Source organism: Entelurus aequoreus, linkage group LG09 (assembly GCF_033978785.1).
Source record: "Entelurus aequoreus isolate RoL-2023_Sb linkage group LG09, RoL_Eaeq_v1.1, whole genome shotgun sequence".
Lineage (NCBI taxonomy): Eukaryota > Metazoa > Chordata > Actinopteri > Syngnathiformes > Syngnathidae > Entelurus > Entelurus aequoreus.
In genome coordinates this window covers 61732218-61750418 of record NC_084739.1, presented here as the reverse complement: position 1 = coordinate 61750418, position 18201 = coordinate 61732218, and the positions used below count along the sequence as shown (strand labels likewise).

The window sequence follows — 18201 nt, the reverse complement described above, 5'->3', positions numbered from 1 at the left end:
ACTGTGTTACCCTAACCCTAACCTCCCCGTGCCTCTCCCAGACGTCATACTACAACTGTCAGTGTCACTGTGTTACCCTAACCCTAACCTCCCCGTGCCTCTCCCAGACGTCATACTACAACTGTCAGTGTCACTGTGTTACCCTAACCCTAACCTCCCCGTGCCTCTCCCAGACGTCATACTACAACTGTCAGTGTCACTGTGTTACCCTAACCCTAACCTCCCCGTGCCTCTCCCAGACGTCATACTACAACTGTCAGTGTCACTGTGTTACCCTAACCCTAACCTCCCCGTGCCTCTCCCAGACGTCATACTACAACTGTCAGTGTCACTGTGTTACCCTAACCCTAACCTCCCCGTGCCTCTCCCAGACGTCATACTACAACTGTCAGTGTCACTGTGTTACCCTAACCCTAACCTCCCCGTGCCTCTCCCAGACGTCATACTACAACTGTCAGTGTCACTGTGTTACCCTAACCCTAACCTCCCCGTGCCTCTCCCAGACGTCATACTACAACTGTCAGTGTCACTGTGTTACCCTAACCCTAACCTCCCCGTGCCTCTCCCAGACGTCATACTACAACTGTCAGTGTCACTGTGTTACCCTAACCCTAACCTCCCCGTGCCTCTCCCAGACGTCATACTACAACTGTCAGTGTCACTGTTACCCTAACCCTAACCCTAGCCTCCCCGTGCCTCTCCCAGACGTCATACTACAACTGTCAGTGTCACTGTGTTACCCTAACCCTAACCTCCCCGTGCCTCTCCCAGACGTCATACTACAACTGTCAGTGTCACTGTGTTACCCTAACCCTAACCTCCCCGTGCCTCTCCCAGACGTCATACTACAACTGTCAGTGTCACTGTGTTACCCTAACCCTAACCCTAACCTCCCCGTGCCTCTCCCAGACGTCATACTACAACTGTCAGTGTCACTGTGTTACCCTAACCCTAACCTCCCCGTGCCTCTCCCAGACGTCATACTACAACTGTCAGTGTCACTGTGTTACCCTAACCCTAACCTCCCCGTGCCTCTCCCAGACGTCATACTACAACTGTCAGTGTCACTGTGTTACCCTAACCCTAACCCTAACCTCCCCGTGCCTCTCCCAGACGTCATACTACAACTGTCAGTGTCACTGTGTTACCCTAACCCTAACCTCCCCGTGCCTCTCCCAGACATTATCCTACAACTGTCAGTGTCACTGTGTTACCCTAACCCTAACCCTAACCTCCCCGTGCCTCTCCCAGACGTCATACTACAACTGTCAGTGTCACTGTGTTACCCTAACCCTAACCCTAACCTCCCCGTGCCTCTCCCAGACGTCATACTACAACTGTCAGTGTCACTGTGTTACCCTAACCCTAACCCTAACCTCCCCGTGCCTCTCCCAGACGTCATACTACAACTGTCAGTGTCACTGTGTTACCCTAACCCTAACCCTAACCTCCCCGTGCCTCTCCCAGACGTCATACTACAACTGTCAGTGTCACTGTGTTACCCTAACCCTAACCTCCCCGTGCCTCTCCCAGACGTCATACTACAACTGTCAGTGTCACTGTGTTACCCTAACCCTAACCCTAACCTCCCCGTGCCTCTCCCAGACGTCATACTACAACTGTCAGTGTCACGGTGTTACCCTAACCCTAACCCTAACCTCCCCGTGCCTCTCCCAGACGTCATACTACAACTGTCAGTGTCACTGTGTTACCCTAACCCTAACCTCCCCGTGCCTCTCCCAGACGTCATACTACAACTGTCAGTGTCACTGTGTTACCCTAACCCTAACCCTAACCTCCCCGTGCCTCTCCCAGACGTCATACTACAACTGTCAGTGTCACTGTGTTACCCTAACCCTAACCCTAACCTCCCCGTGCCTCTCCCAGACGTCATACTACAACTGTCAGTGTCACTGTGTTACCCTAACCCTAACCTCCCCGTGCCTCTCCCAGACGTCATACTACAACTGTCAGTGTCACTGTGTTACCATAAAACCCAGGGGTCGGCAACCGCATGCGGCTCTTTAGCGCCGCCCTAGTGGCTCTCAAAAATGTATGAAAAATGGAAAAAGATGAGGGGAAAAAAATCTATTTTTAGTGTTAATATGGTTTGTGTATGAGGACAAACATGACGCAAACCTCCCTAATTGTTATAAAGCACACTGTTTATATTAAACATGCTTCACTGATTCGAGTATTTGGCGAGCGCTGTTTTGTCCTACTAATTTTGGCGGTCCTTGAACTCACCGTAGTTTGTTTACATGTATAACTTTCTCCGACTTTCTAGGACGTGTTTTATGCCACTTCTTTTTCCGTCTCATTTTGTCCACCAAACTTTTAACGTTGGGCATGAATGCACAAAGGTGAGTTTTGTTGATGTTATTGACTTGTGTGGAGTGCTAATCAGACATATTTGGTCACTGCATGACTGCAAGCTAATCAATGCTAACATGCTATTTAGGCTAGCTGTATGTACATATTGCATCATTATGCCTCATTTCTAGCTATATTTGAGTTCAATTAGTTTCCTTTAAGTCCTCTTAATTCAATGTATATCTCATGACACTATCTGTATGTAATATGGCTTTTAATTTTTTGCGGCTCCAGACAGATTTGTTTTTGTATTTTTGGTCCAATATGGCTCTTTCAACATTTTGGGTTGCCGACCCCTGCCCTAACCCTACCAAAAATGGCGAAAAGGAAGGGAGAAAACAGAAGTTTTCTGGACAGGTGGGGGACAGAATATCTGTTGATATATGTAAAAGACAGACCTGTTTGTGGAGCCAACGTGTCGGTAAGTAAGGAGTACAACATTAGGCGACACTATGCAAGGAAACAGCGGGACAAGTACAAGGACCCGGACACGACTCAAAGGAGCCAGAAACAGAGGAGATGAAAAGAGGTCTGCTTTCACAACAGAATATGTTGACCAAATGAGGCTGCTGTAAAGGTAAGTTATATCGTGGCAGAAGAAATGGCCAAATCGAGCCGACCCTTGAATGAGGGAGAGTTAGTTCAAAAGTGAATGCTGAAAGTTTGTGACCAAGTGTGCCCAGAGAAAAAGCAGGCCTTTTCAAAGGTAAGCCTGAGCAGGAACACAATAGCTGAGCGCAAGTAACCTCCAAATGGAGCTGATTGAAGTCCAGTGTGATGACACGCTGAAGTCAAAGTATGATGCTGTTGGCGCCACAATTCATCCCTAGCACAATGACTCATCCCTAGCACACTGCCTCATCCCTAGCACACTGCCTCATCCCTAGCACACTGCCTCATCCCTAGCACACTGCCTCATCCCTAGCACACTGCCTCATCCCTAGCACACTGCCTCAGCTGCGCACCCAAGCTGCTCAATTGCTCTCCATGTTCGCCAGCACTTATCTATGTCAGCAACTTTTCTCCCCAATGAAGATGAGGAAAAGGTCTCCCAGGATACGTCTGACTGATGAACACCTTGGTTGGATAATGAAGGTTGCCTCAGCTCAAAGCCTGAGCCCCGACATGAATGAACTAGCATCCAAGAAAAGATGGCAGCTATCTGGCTTGGGCACATCAGATTAGATCAGTGTGTTGCAAACTGAGCGGTGAAAAGGCCTGAATGGTTGATTTATTCATTATTTTATTTTAAATGTATTAGCCTGTGGAAAAAGTTCATGTTGATATTTACCTCAGACAGCTGCAAATAGAAAAGAGGCATTCCATTTGTATTTAAATTTAATTTAATATGCCATTGATGTGTTTTCGTTTGTTTTTTGAAAGATGATTTTGCAGTATTAAGTTATATAAGCGTTGCTTGTTTCATATTCAGTGTCAAAGCAAATCAGTGTAGCAAACTGAGCAATAATTAACATTTTATTCATGCACTTTCTCTTGCTACTTCAAGGCTTGAATGTTTGATTCATTCGTTATTGTTATTTTACTTTCAAATATATTATTAGCTTGTGGAAAAAGTTTATTTTGATATTTACCTCAGAAGGCTACAATTTGTATTTAAATTTTATTTGATATGCCATTGATATTTTCTAATGATTATTATTATTATTTGAAACTGGATTTTGCATGTCACTATAAAGTTATATAAGCCTTGCTTGTTCAATATTCAATGCAAAACTGGTTTGGGTCCCTATTAAAACTGGTTTGGGTCCCTATTAAAACTTGTTTGGGTCCCTATTAAAACTTGTTTGGGTCCCTATTAAAACTGGTTTGGGTCCCTATTAAAACTTGTTTGGGTCCCTATTAAAACTTGTCTGGGTCCCTATTAAAACTTGGCTGGGTCCCTATTAAAACTTGTTTGGGTCCGTATCAAAACTTGTCTGGGTCCCTATTAAAACTTGTTTGGGTCCCTATTAAAACTTGTCTGGGTCCCTATTAAAACTTGTTTGGGTCCGTATCAAAACTTGTCTGGGTCCCTATTAAAACTGGTTTGGGTTCCTATTAAAACTTGTTTGGGTCCCTATTAAAACTGGTTTGGGTCCCTATTAAAACTTGTTTGGGTCCCTATTAAAACTTGTTTGGGTCCCTATTAAAACTTGTTTGGGTCCCTATTAAAACTGGTTTGGGTCCCTATTAAAACTTGTTTGGGTCCCTATTAAAACTGGTTTGGGTCCCTATTAAAACTTGTTTGGGTCCCTATTAAAACTTGTTTGGGTCCCTATTAAAACTGGTTTGGGTCCCTATTAAAACTTGTTTGGGTCCCTATTAAAACAGGTTTGGGTCCCTATTAAAACTTGTTTGGGTCACTATTAAAACTTGTTTGGGTCCCTATTAAAACTTGTTTGGGTCCCTATTAAAACTTGTTTGGGTCCCTATTAAAACTTGTTTGGGTCCCTATTAAAACTGGTTTGGGTCCCTATTAAAACTTGTTTGGGTCCCTATTAAAACTTGTTTGGGTCCCTATTAAAACTGGTTTGGTCCCTATTAAAACTGGTTTGGGTCCCTATTAAAACTTGTTTGGGTCCCTATTAAAACTGGTTTGGGTCCCTATTAAAACTTGTTTGGGTCCCTATTAAAACTGGTTTGGGTCCCTATTAAAACTTGTTTGGGTCCCTATTAAAACTGGTTTGGGTCCCTATTAAAACTGGTTTGGGTCCCTATTAAAACTTGTTTGGGTCCGTATCAAAACTTGTCTGGGTCCCTATTAAAACTTGTTTGGGTCCCTATTAAAACTGGTTTGGGTCCCTATTAAAACTGGTTTGGGTCCCTATTAAAACTTGTTTGGGTCCCTATTAAAACTTGTTTGGGTCCCTATTAAAACTGGTTTGGGTCCCTATTAAAACTTGTTTGGGTCCCTATTAAAACTTGTTTGGGTCCCTATTAAAACTGGTTTGGGTCCCTATTAAAACTTGTTTGGGTCCCTATTAAAACTGGTTTGGTCCCTATTAAAACTTGTTTGTGTCCCTATTAAAACTGGTTTGGGTCCCTATTAAAACTTGTTTGGGTCCCTATTAAAACTTGTTTGGGTCCCTATTAAAACTGGTTTGGGTCCCTATTAAAACTTGTTTGGGTACCTATTAAAACTGGTTTGGGTCCCTATTAAAACTTGTTTGGGTCCGTATCAAAACTTGTCTGGGTCCCTATTAAAACTGGTTTGGGTCCCTATTAAAACTTGTTTGGGTCCCTATTAAAACTTGTTTGGGTCCCTATTAAAACTGGTTTGGGTCCCTATTAAAACTTGTTTGGGTCCCTATTAAAACTGGTTTGGGTCCCTATTAAAACTTGTTTGGGTCCCTATTAAAACTTGTTTGGGTCCCTATTAAAACTGGTTTGGGTCCCTATTAAAACTTGTTTGGGTCCCTATTAAAACTGGTTTGGGTCCCTATTAAAACTTGTTTGGGTCCCTATTAAAACTTGTTTGGGTCCCTATTAAAACTGGTTTGGGTCCCTATTAAAACTTGTTTGGGTCCCTATTAAAACTTGTTTGGGTCCCTATTAAAACTTGTTTGGGTCCCTATTAAAACTGGTTTGGGTCCCTATTAAAACTGGTTTGGGTCCCTATTAAAACTTGTTTGGGTCCCTATTAAAACTTGTTTGGGTCCCTATTAAAACTTGTTCGGGTCCCTATTAAAACTGGTTTGGGTCCCTATTAAAACTTGTTTGGGTCCCTATTAAAACTGGTTTCGGTCCCTATTAAAACTTGTTTGGGTCCCTATTAAAACTGGTTTGGGTCCCTATTAAAACTTGTTTGGGTCCCTATTAAAACTTGTTTGGGTCCCTATTAAAACTGGTTTGGGTCCCTATTAAAACTGGTTTGGGTCCCTATTAAAACTGGTTTGGGTCCCTATTAAAACTTGTTTGGGTCCCTATTAAAACTTGTTTGTGTCCCTATTAAAACTGGTTTGGGTCCCTATTAAAACTTGTTTGGGTCCCTATTAAAACTTGTTTGGGTCCCTATTAAAACTTGTTTGGATCCCTATTAAAACTGGTTTGGGTCCCTATTAAAACTTGTTTGGGTCCCTATTAAAACTTGTTTGGGTCCCTATTAAAACAGGTTTGGGTCCCTATTAAAACTTGTTTGGGTCCCTATTAAAACTTGTTTGGGTCCCTATTAAAACTTGTTTGGGTCCCTATTAAAACTGGTTTGGGTCCCTATTAAAACTTGTTTGGGTCCCTATTAAAACTTGTTTGGGTCCCTATTAAAAGGTTCATTTGTTCAATCTTGGCCCGCAGCTTTGTTCAGTTTGACATTTTGGCCCACTCTGTATTTGAGTTTGACACCCCTGCTCTAGGTCATGTGACTGCAACCCAACTATATCGTATATTCTGGACTATAAACCGCTCATTTTTTTTCAACACTTTGATCTCTGCAGCCTATAATACGGTGTGGCTAATTACTGGATTTTTCTTTGCTAACGACCATAATGTTTTGTATTCAACAAAAAGTTTCCATAAAACACCCACAGATACATTCTAAAGGGTGTGTTATTGTTTGTGCTATGGTGCCATCTTTTAGATGAGTTGGCTCACTGCGGGTGCTGCGAGTTGAACGTCTCCAGTATTTCCTTCTGTTGAGTGCCATACCATCTACCGTACTCGTCATCCATAGCGGTCCCACTCCTATGGTTTCTTCATTCATCACTCAAAGCAATATTTGAAGATTATAAGACAACATAACTAAACCGTGCTAATGTACTAAACCGTCACATGTTTGATAGTTGTGTTTTCATGCATATTCTTACCTGCTATTGTAATGTAATTAAGCTAGCGTCGTTAGCTAATATGCTAACATGTTTACGAGTGTCTGTGTTAGTATTATTAACTTACAATGACGTTCTTTTTGTGTTGTTTCACTTTCACAAATTCCTCAGTAAATTCACCAAAACGTCAGCGTGGAGTTATTAAGTCTGTTTAGCTGATTGGAGAGCTAGCTTGCGCAGCTAGTAGGTCCATGACCGTGACTTCTGTTTTGTTTGTCCAACCGTTTTACTGCCGTGTAACAGACACCATTTGGAAACAATTAAGGTATGTAAAAAATATATTTACAAAGTATTTTTGTGTAAATAACTCATTTCACAACGTATATATATTCGGCTTGAATATAGAATTTCTAGTATTTTTTTAATCAAATATTGTGAGTGTGGCTTATATACTATATCTACAGTCCAAAAAAATATGGTAAGTCAGACATTATATTGAAGGAGGAAATACAAAAATATAGCGTAAATTAGTGTAACGATTGTACTCGCGTGAAAGAGTCCTCCAATGCACAATGACATTCCTGCATTCCAAGGATTCAGGAGGTGCATGAGTTGTAACTTCTCGCCAGAACGCCGTAGAAAACACTAGCGGCTCACCGCGGAAGCAGAAATGACACCTTTTGGTTTTTTCAAAAGTTAGCCTGCCAGCTAACAGTCGCACGTAAAACAATCAGCTCCACAATGTTGTGTACAATACAATCATTTCCTTCACTCCAAATGTGGCGCCCCAACATCCTGTGTGGTTGAAGAAGTGACCTTCATGTCCAATGTTCCACTGCGTGCTCAAGGCTACATGAAGCGCTACATCAGGGGTCACCAACCTTTTTGAAACCAAGAGCTACTTCTTGGGTACTGATTAATGCGAAGGGCTACCAGTTTGATACACACTTAAATAAATTGCCAGAAATAGCCAATTTGCTCAATTTACCTTTAACTCTATGTTATTATTAATAATTAATGATATTTACACTTAATTGAATGGTTTAAAAGAGGAGAAAACACAAAAAAATGACAATTACATTTTGAAACATAGTTTATCTTCAATTTCGACTCTTTAAAATTCAAAATTCAACCGAAAAAAAGAAGAGAAAAACTAGCTAATTCGAATCTTTTTGAAAAAATAAAAAAAAATAATTTATGGAACATCATTAGTAATTTTTCCTGATTAAGATTAATTTTAGAATTTTGATGACATGTTTTAAATAGGTTAAAATCCAATCTGCGCTTTGTTAGAATATATAACAAATTGGACCAAGCTATATTTCTAACAAAGACAAATCATTATTTCTTCGAGATTTTCCAGAACAAAATTTTTTCAAAGAAATTCAAAAGACTTTGAAATAAGATTTAAATTTGATTCCAAAGATTTTCTAGATTTGCCAGAATAATTTTTTTTTGAATTTTAATCATAATAAGTTTGAAGAAATATTTCACAAATATTCTTCGTCGAAAAAACAGAAGCTAAAATGAAGAATTAAATTAAAATGTATTTATTATTCTTTACAATAAAAAATAAATTTACTTGAACATTGATTTAAATTGTCAGGAAAGAAGAGGAAGGAATTTAAAAGGTAAAAAGGTATATGTGTTTAAAAATCCTAAAATCATTTTTAAGGTTGTATTTTTTCTCTAAAATTGTCTTTCTGAAAGTGATAAGAAGCAAAGTACAAAAATAATGAATTTATTTAAACAAGTGAAGACCAAGTCTTTAAAATATTTTGTTGGATTTTCAAATTCTATTTGAGTTTTGTCTCTCTTAGAATTAAAAATGTCGAGCAAAGCGAGACCAGCTTGCTAGTAAATAAATACAATTTAAAAAAATAGAGGCAGCTCACTGGTAAGTGCTGCTATTTGAGCTATTTTTAGAACAGGCCAGCGGGCTACTCATCTGGTCCTTACGGGCTACCTGGTGCCCGCGGGCACCGCGTTGGTGACCCCTGCGCTACATCATTCAAGGTCTGCTCCAATGTTCTTCCTTCACACAAGTCAACCTTTGGACGTACTTGCTTAAACATACAAGCCCCACCCTCATGGACAATGGCCTTCAATACGCCTCACCTGGCAGCTACGAAGTCAACATTTTTGTCTGAAGAAGGAGCTGACATCAGCACACACCTGTCCGAAGCAGAGACCCACAACGTACGGGTAGTGGTACTGGGGGATGAAGATGCCGGCCACAAAGGCGCGGAGCTTGTCGGCCAGGCCATACACAAAGACCACCACCAGGCAGAGGGTGGGCATCAGCGGCTTCAAGGTGTGGTTCCAGGCGAGACTCGAGGCGCAGCATCTGCGTGTCCAAGGCCTTCCAGGACGAGATTGAACGCAGATTAAAACTTCTTCACACTGCAGCATACACTACATATTTACTGTACATACTGCAAATATCAGATGGACCTCATGGCCAGTGTCTCACTGACTATGATGTCATTACTGAGGTGCAATGTAGTGTCTCACTGACTATGATGTCATTACTGAGGTGCAATGTAGTGTCTCACTGACTACGATGTCATTACTGACTGCAATGTAGTGTCTCACTGACTACGATGTCATTACTGACTGCAATGTAGTGTCTCACTGACTATGATGTCATTACTGACTGCAATGTAGTGTCTCACTGACTATGATGTCATTACTGACTGCAATGTAGTGTCTCACTGACTATGATGTCATTACTGACTGCAATGTAGTGTCTCACTGACTATGATGTCATTACTGACTGCAATGTAGTGTCTCACTGACTATGATGTCATTACTGAGGTGCAATGTAGTGTCTCACTGACTATGATGTCATTACTGACTGCAATGTAGTGTCTCACTGACTATGATGTCATTACTGACTGCAATGTAGTGTCTCACTGACTATGATGTCATTACTGACTGCAATGTAGTGTCTCCCTGACTATGATGTCATTACTGACTGCAATGTAGTGTCTCACTGACTATGATGTCATTACTGACTGCAATGTAGTGTCTCACTGACTATGATGTCATTACTGACTGCAATGTAGTGTCTCACTGACTATGATGTCATTACTGAGGTGCAATGTAGTGTCTCACTGACTATGATGTCATTACTGACTGCAATGTAGTGTCTCACTGACTATGATGTCATTACTGACTGCAATGTAGTGTCTCACTGACTATGATGTCATTACTGAGGTGCAATGTAGTGTCTCACTGACTATGATGTCATTACTGACTGCAATGTAGTGTCTCACTGACTATGATGTCATTACTGAGGTGCAATGTAGTGTCTCACTGACTATGATGTCATTACTGACTGCAATGTAGTGTCTCACTGACTATGATGTCATTACTGACTGCAATGTAGTGTCTCACTGACTATGATGTCATTACTGACTGCAATGTAGTGTCTCACTGACTATGATGTCATTACTGAGGTGCAATGTAGTGTCTCACTGACTATGATGTCATTACTGACTGCAATGTAGTGTCTCACTGACTACGATGTCATTACTGACTGCAATGTAGTGTCTCACTGACTATGATGTCATTACTGACTGCAATGTAGTGTCTCACTGACTATGATGTCATTACTGACTGCAATGTAGTGTCTCACTGACTATGATGTCATTACTGAGGTGCAGGTCAACATATTTAGCTTATTTAGTCCACAGATTGTGCACCCGGCAGCTGTGTACTCAACACATACTGTACTGTATGCATGTTGTGCACCCGGCAGCTGTGTACTCAACACATACTGTACTGCATGCAGGTTGTGCACCCGGCAGCTGTGTACTCAACACATACTGTACTGTATGCAGGTTGTGCACCCGGCAGCTGTGTACTCAACACATACTGTACTGTATGCAGGTTGTGCACCCGGCAGCTGTGTACTCAACACATACTGTACTGCATGCAGGTTGTGCACCCGGCAGCTGTGTACTCAACACATACTGTACTGTATGCAGGTTGTGCACCCGGCAGCTGTGTACTCAACACATACTGTACTGTATGCAGGTTGTGCACCCGGCAGCTGTGTACTCAACACATACTGTACTGCATGCAGGTTGTGCACCCGGCAGCTGTGTACTCAACACATACTGTACTGCATGCAGGTTGTGCACCCGGCAGCTGTGTACTCAACACATACTGTACTGCATGCAGGTTGTGCACCCGGCAGCTGTGTACTCAACACATACTGTACTGTATGCAGGTTGTGCACCCGGCAGCTGTGTACTCAACACATACTGTACTGTATGCAGGTTGTGCACCCGGCAGCTGTGTACTCAACACATACTGTACTGCATGCAGGTTGTGCACCCGGCAGCTGTGTACTCAACACATACTGTACTGCATGCAGGTTGTGCACCCGGCAGCTGTGTACTCAACACATACTGTACTGCATGCAGGTTGTGCACCCGGCAGCTGTGTACTCAACACATACTGTACTGCATGCAGGTTGTGCACCCGGCAGCTGTGTACTCAACACATACTGTACTGCATGCAGGTTGTGCACCCGGCAACTGTGTACTCAACACATACTGTACTGCATGCAGGTTGTGCACCCGGCAGCTGTGTACTCAACACATACTGTACTGTATGCAGGTTGTGCACCTGGCAGCTGTGTACTCAACACATACTGTACTGCATGCAGGTTGTGCACCCGGCAGCTGTGTACTCAACACATACTGTACTACATGCGTGCGCTAGCGCCGTCAGGCCAGGAAGCAGGAATAAAAGAAAGCGTGCAATGTTTACCTTTCAGCCCAGAGACGTGCTGTCATTCTGTCCTTTTGTTCTCTGCAGGTGTAAAAAGATAATCATCTCAGAGCAGGAAAACAAAGAAACACGCTGGTTGAAAGCATTTGGCGTGTACAAGTACCTCCGCCATGTGAGGCATATTCTGTCCTCTCCTTGTGCTCAGCTGTCATTGATTAACTTTGGCTTTCATTGAACTCACACGTGGAATAAACTGTTGCTGGCATGAAAAGGAGAAGGCAGAAGATCAATACAGTGAAATCAATCGGTCTCTTTTAAGGCAGTTCACCGACAGTTTGTCTGGTCGTAGTATTATGATAAGAAATGATGTATGTAACGATAAGAAATCATCTATGTAATGATAAGATGTCATGTATATAATGATAACAATCATGTACTGTATGTAACGATGATGAATCATGTATATAATAATAAATTATGTATATTATGATAAGAAATCATGCATATAATGATAAGAAATCATGTATATTATAAGAAATCATGTATATAATGATAAGAAATCATGTACTGTATATAATAGATAGCTAGATAGATAGTACTTTATTTATTCCTTCAGGAGAGTTCCCTCAGGAAAATTAAAAATTAATGATGATACATCATGTATATAATAAGAAATCGTGTATTTTATGAAAATAAATGATGCACATAATGATAAGAAATCATCTATATAATGATAAAAAATCATGCATATTATGATAAGAAATCAAAGTCATGTATTAATGATAAGTAATAATGAATATTATAAGAAATAATGCATATAATGATAAGAAATCATGCATATGATGATAAAAAATCATGTATATAATAAGAAATCATGTATATAATAAGAAATCATGCATATTAATGATAAGAAATCATGTACTGGACATATTGAAAATAAATCCTGTATATAATGATGAAAAACCTGAATGTGGGTCCAGAATGTTCCTCCCCGCTCACATGCTCTGCTGCCAAGGGCACGTTTGCACTCTTCAATTGTCCAGATGGACTTTGGCCAGCATGTTCATGGCTCCTCCCCCACTTCTTTGGCCAGCATGTTCATGGCTCCTCCCCCACTTCTTTGGCCAGCATGTTCATGACTCCTCCCCCACTTCTTTGGCCAGCATGTTCATGGCTCCTCCCCCACTTCTTTGGCCAGCATGTTCATGGCTCCTCCCCCACTTCTTCGGCCAGCATGTTCATGACTCCTCCCCCACTTCTTCGGCCAGCATGTTCATGGCTCCTCCCCCACTTCTTCGGCCAGCATGTTCATGACACCTCCCCCATTTCTTTGGCCAGCATGTTCATGGCTCCTCCCCCACTTCTTTGGCCAGCATGTTCATGGCTCCTCCCCCACTTCTTTGGCCAGCATGTTCATGGCTCCTCCCCCACTTCTTTGGCCAGCATGTTCATGGCTCCTCCCCCACTTCTTTGGCCAGCATGTTCATGGCTCCTCCCCCACTTTTCGGCCAGCATGTTCATGACTCCTCCCCCACTTCTTTGGCCAGCATGTTCATGACTCCTCCCCCACTTCTTCGGCCAGCATGTTCATGGCTCCTCCCCCACTTCTTTGGCCAGCATGTTCATGGCTCCTCCCCCACTTCTCCGGCCAGCATGTTCATGGCTCCTCCCCCACTTCTTCGGCCAGCATGTTCATGGCTCCTCCCCCACTTCTTCGGCCAGCATGTTCATGGCTCCTCCCCCACTTCTCCGGCCAGCATGTTCATGGCTCCTCCCCCACTTCTTCGGCCAGCATGTTCATGGCTCCTCCCCCACTTCTTTGGCCAGCATGTTCATGGCTCCTCCCCCACTTCTCCGGCCAGCATGTTCATGGCTCCTCCCCCACTTCTTCGGCCAGCATGTTCATGGCTCCTCCCCCACTTCTTTGGCCAGCATGTTCATGGCTCCTCCCCCACTTCTTCGGCCAGCATGTTCATGGCTCCTCCCCCACTTCTTTGGCCAGCATGTTCATGGCTCCTCCCCCACTTCTTTGGCCAGCATGTTCATGGCTCCTCCCCCACTTCTTTGGCCAGCATGTTCATGGCTCCTCCCCCACTTTTCGGCCAGCATGTTCATGACTCCTCCCCCACTTCTTTGGCCAGCATGTTCATGGCTCCTCCCCCACTTCTTTGGCCAGCATGTTCATGGCTCCTCCCCCACTTCTTCGGCCAGCATGTTCATGGCTCCTCCCCCACTTCTTTGGCCAGCATGTTCATGGCTCCTCCCCCACTTCTTTGGCCAGCATGTTCATGGCTCCTCCCCCACTTCTTCGGCCAGCATGTTCATGGCTCCTCCCCCACTTCTTCGGCCAGCATGTTCATGGCTCCTCCCCCACTTCTTTGGCCAGCATGTTCATGGCTCCTCCCCCACTTCTTCGGCCAGCATGTTCATGGCTCCTCCCCCACTTCTTTGGCCAGCATGTTCATGGCTCCTCCCCCACTTTTCGGCCAGCATGTTCATGGCTCCTCCCCCACTTCTTTGGCCAGCATGTTCATGGCTCCTCCCCCACTTCTTTGGCCAGCATGTTCATGACTCCTCCCCCACTTCTTTGGCCAGCATGTTCATGGCTCCTCCCCCACTTCTTTGGCCAGCATGTTCATGGCTCCTCCCCCACTTCTTCGGCCAGCATGTTCATGACTCCTCCCCCACTTCTTCGGCCAGCATGTTCATGACTCCTCCCCCACTTCTTTGGCCAGCATGTTCATGGCTCCTCCCCCACTTCTTCGGCCAGCATGTTCATGGCTCCTCCCCCACTTCTTTGGCCAGCATGTTCATGACTCCTCCCCCACTTCTTTGGCCAGCATGTTCATGGCTCCTCCCCCACTTCTTCGGCCAGCATGTTCATGGCTCCTCCCCCACTTCTTTGGCCAGCATGTTCATGGCTCCTCCCCCACTTCTTTGGCCAGCATGTTCATGGCTCCTCCCCCACTTCTTCGGCCAGCATGTTCATGGCTCCTCCCCCACTTCTTTGGCCAGCATGTTCATGGCTCCTCCCCCACTTCTTCGGCCAGCATGTTCATGGCTCCTCCCCCACTTCTTTGGCCAGCATGTTCATGGCTCCTCCCCCACTTCTTCGGCCAGCATGCACCTGGGGATAGGTTGATTGGCAACACTAAATGGTCCTTAGTGTGTGAATGTGAGTGTGAATGTTTTTTGTCCATCTGTGTTGGCCCTGTGATGAGGTGGCGACTTGTCCAGGGTGTACCCCGCCTTCCGCCCGATTGTAGCTGAGATAGGCTCCAGCGGCCCCGGCGACCCCGAAGGGAATAAGTGGTAGAAAATGGATGGATGGATGGATATATAAATTATTGAACATTACTGCCCCCTGGTGTCTGAGCCGTCAACTCCCTTTCTGCAAAATATAGATCAACTTATAACAAAGGTTAATTTTATTTGCATTGTTTTTTTATTCTGTATCAGAAAATATTTTATGAATTGATTAACGTGGACCACGACTTAAACAAGTTGAAAAACTTATTCGGGTGTTACCATTTAGCGGTCAATTGTACGGAATATGTACTGTACTGTGCAATCTACTAATACAAGTTTCAATCAATCAATCAAAAACAAGGGACCACTTCAGCTCCAGTTATGGAAAAAAATGCCAACATGGCACTGCCATATTTATTATTGAAGTCACAAAGTGCATTATTTTTTTTAACATGCCTCAAAACAGCAGCTTGGAATTTGGGACATGCTCACCCTGAGATAATCCTAATACCCACTACAACTATGGGAAATACTATACTTTGACTTTCACAAAGTGCATTATTTAAAAAAAATTTTTAAACATGCCTCCAAACAACAGCTACAAAAACAATGGAAAACATTTTTTGTTTTTGTTTTGTTTTTTTAATAAATCAACATAAAAAACACAATATATATATTATACATCAATATAGATCAATACAGTCTGCAGGGATACAGTCCGTAAGCTAGAGCATACTTGCCAACCTTGAGACCTCCGAATTCGGGAGATGGGGGAGGGTTTGGTGGTAGCGGTATATTGTAGCGTCCCGGAAAAGTTAGTGCTGCAAGGGGTTCTGGGTATTTGTTCTGTTGTGTTTATGTTGTGTTACGGTGCGGATGTTCTCCCGAAATGTGTTTGTCATTCTTGTTTGGTGTGGCTTCACAGTGTGGCGCATATTTGTAACAGTGTTAAAGTTGTTTATACGGTCACCCTCAGTGTGACCTGGATGGCTGTTGACCAAGTATGCCTTGCATTCGCTTGTGTGTGTGTGAAAAGCCGTAGATATTATGTGTCTGGGCCGGCACGCAAAGACAGTGCCTTTAATGTTTATTGGCGCTCTATACTTCTCCCTATGTCCGTGTACCACTCCGTACAGCGGCGTTTTAAAAAGTTATACATTTTACTTTTTGAAACCGATACCAATAATTTCCGATATTACATTTTAAGCATTTATCACCCGATAATATCGGCAGTCCGATATTATCGGACATCTCTACCCCAAAATGTAATGGTCAATTTAATCTAACATGCAGAACCTGGAAACAAAATGTAATAAGTGTTATGAAATAACTAAAACAATCCTCTGTTGGAAATCACATAAATCAGATGTCTCTTGTTGTCGGTCTCTACCACCTTCCACTCCTTTTACACATCAAAATGTCAATGTTTTGAGGCTGTCGCTTGGCAACTCCAGACCTTGAATGTCCAGAGACTTGTTTGGTCAATCCAAGTTTCGTATTGGTTATCGGTCTCATATCAGCAAAAAAACAAAACAAGTATCGGATTATATCAGCTTGCATCTTAAATGTGCGATACAAGAAGTCCTGCAGTGTGTTTACTTGTGCAAATATGGACAGCCAGTTAATATCTACATGTTCTCCAAAAAGCAAACAAGATTGGTGTTTTCTTCTATTTTGGTCAGGTAATTTACAAAAAGTAAACATGGTAAGTGATTATGTCGGCTACTAGGCGCTAGCTGCTGCACACAAGCTAGACGTAAGTAATACATTTCCTTAATTTAACAATATTGCAAGCTAAAACAGCACATTTGTCAATATGAACAAATATGCATGTGTGTGTGTGTAAGCCTGCAGCGTGTCTCTGTTCCGCGGCCTTGGTGTTCTTGCAGCCGCTAGTCCAGGGGTCGGCAACCCAAAATGTTGAAAGAGCCATATTGGACCAAAAATACAAAAACAAATCTGTCTGGAGCCGCAAAAAATTAAAAGCCATATTACATGTGTCATGAGATATAAATGTAATTAAGAGGACTTAAAGGAAACTAAATGACCTCTAATATAGCTACAAATGAGGCATAATGATGCAATATGTACACATCGCTAGCCTAAATAGCATGTTAGCATCGATTAGCTTGCAGTCATGCAGTGACCAAATATGTCTGATTAGCACTCCACACAAGTCAATAACATCAACAAAACTCACCTTTGTGCATCCATGCACAACGTTAAAAGTTTGGTGGACAAAATGAGACAGAAAAAGTGGCATAAAACACGTCCTAGAAAGTCGGAGAAAGTTATATCAATCAATACATGTAAACAAACTATACGGTGAGTTCAAGGACCGCCAAAATAAGTAGGACAAAACGGCGCTCGCCAAATACTCGAATCAGTGAAGCATGTTTAATATAAACAGTGTGCTTTATAACAATTAGGGAGGATTGTGTCATGTTTGTCCTCCTACAGAAACCATACTAAAACAAAAAAATAGATTTTTTTCCCCTCATCTTTTTCCATTCTTCATACATTTTTGAAAAATCTCCAGAGAGCCAGTAGGGCGGCGCTAAAGAGCCGCATGCGGCTCTAGAGCCGCGGGTTGCCGACCCCCGCGCTAGTCAGTCCAAAGTCAGCAACAGGTGTGTGTCAATGAGAGACAAGCAGGGAGTTTGTTGTGTCTTCGCCGCACTGTCCTTCGGGAGAGTCTCGAAGCCAGGGAAACAATCCAAGTTAGAATGTTTTTTAAGCGAGTAAAAATAAAATGTGCTTTTCACTCTAAATTGTCTATTACTGGTCCTCAAATTCATCGTGCTGAAATGCATCCAAAGTTGAAGCATGTTAGAAAGTAGGGCCGGGCGATATGGCCTTTTATTAGTATCTTGATATTTGTAGTCCATGTCACGATACACAATATATATCTCGATGTTTTGCCTTAGCCTTGAATGAACACTTGATGCATATAATCACAGCAGTATGATGATTCTATGTGTCTACATTAAAACATTCTTGTTCATACTGCATTAATATATGCTCATTTTAAACTTTCATGCAGAGAGGGAAATCACAACCAAGTCAATTGACCAACACT

At 42.8% G+C, this 18201-nt stretch overlaps 1 protein-coding gene across 1 annotated transcript in view; it reads right to left on the bottom strand.

Annotated features, from left to right (window-relative positions):
• si:ch211-248a14.8 (uncharacterized) overlaps positions 1-12903 on the bottom strand; it is a 29087-nt gene extending 16184 nt beyond the window's left edge. The window contains exons 1-3 of the mRNA XM_062059096.1: positions 12838-12903; positions 11913-11954; positions 9306-9492 (exon numbers count right to left, since the gene is read on the bottom strand). Of these exons, the coding sequence (XP_061915080.1) occupies positions 9306-9492; positions 11913-11938 (213 nt within the window). The 5' untranslated portion in view covers positions 11939-11954; positions 12838-12903. The remainder of the gene's footprint in view (positions 1-9305; positions 9493-11912; positions 11955-12837) is intronic.
• Positions 12904-18201: the final 5298 nt, after the last annotated feature.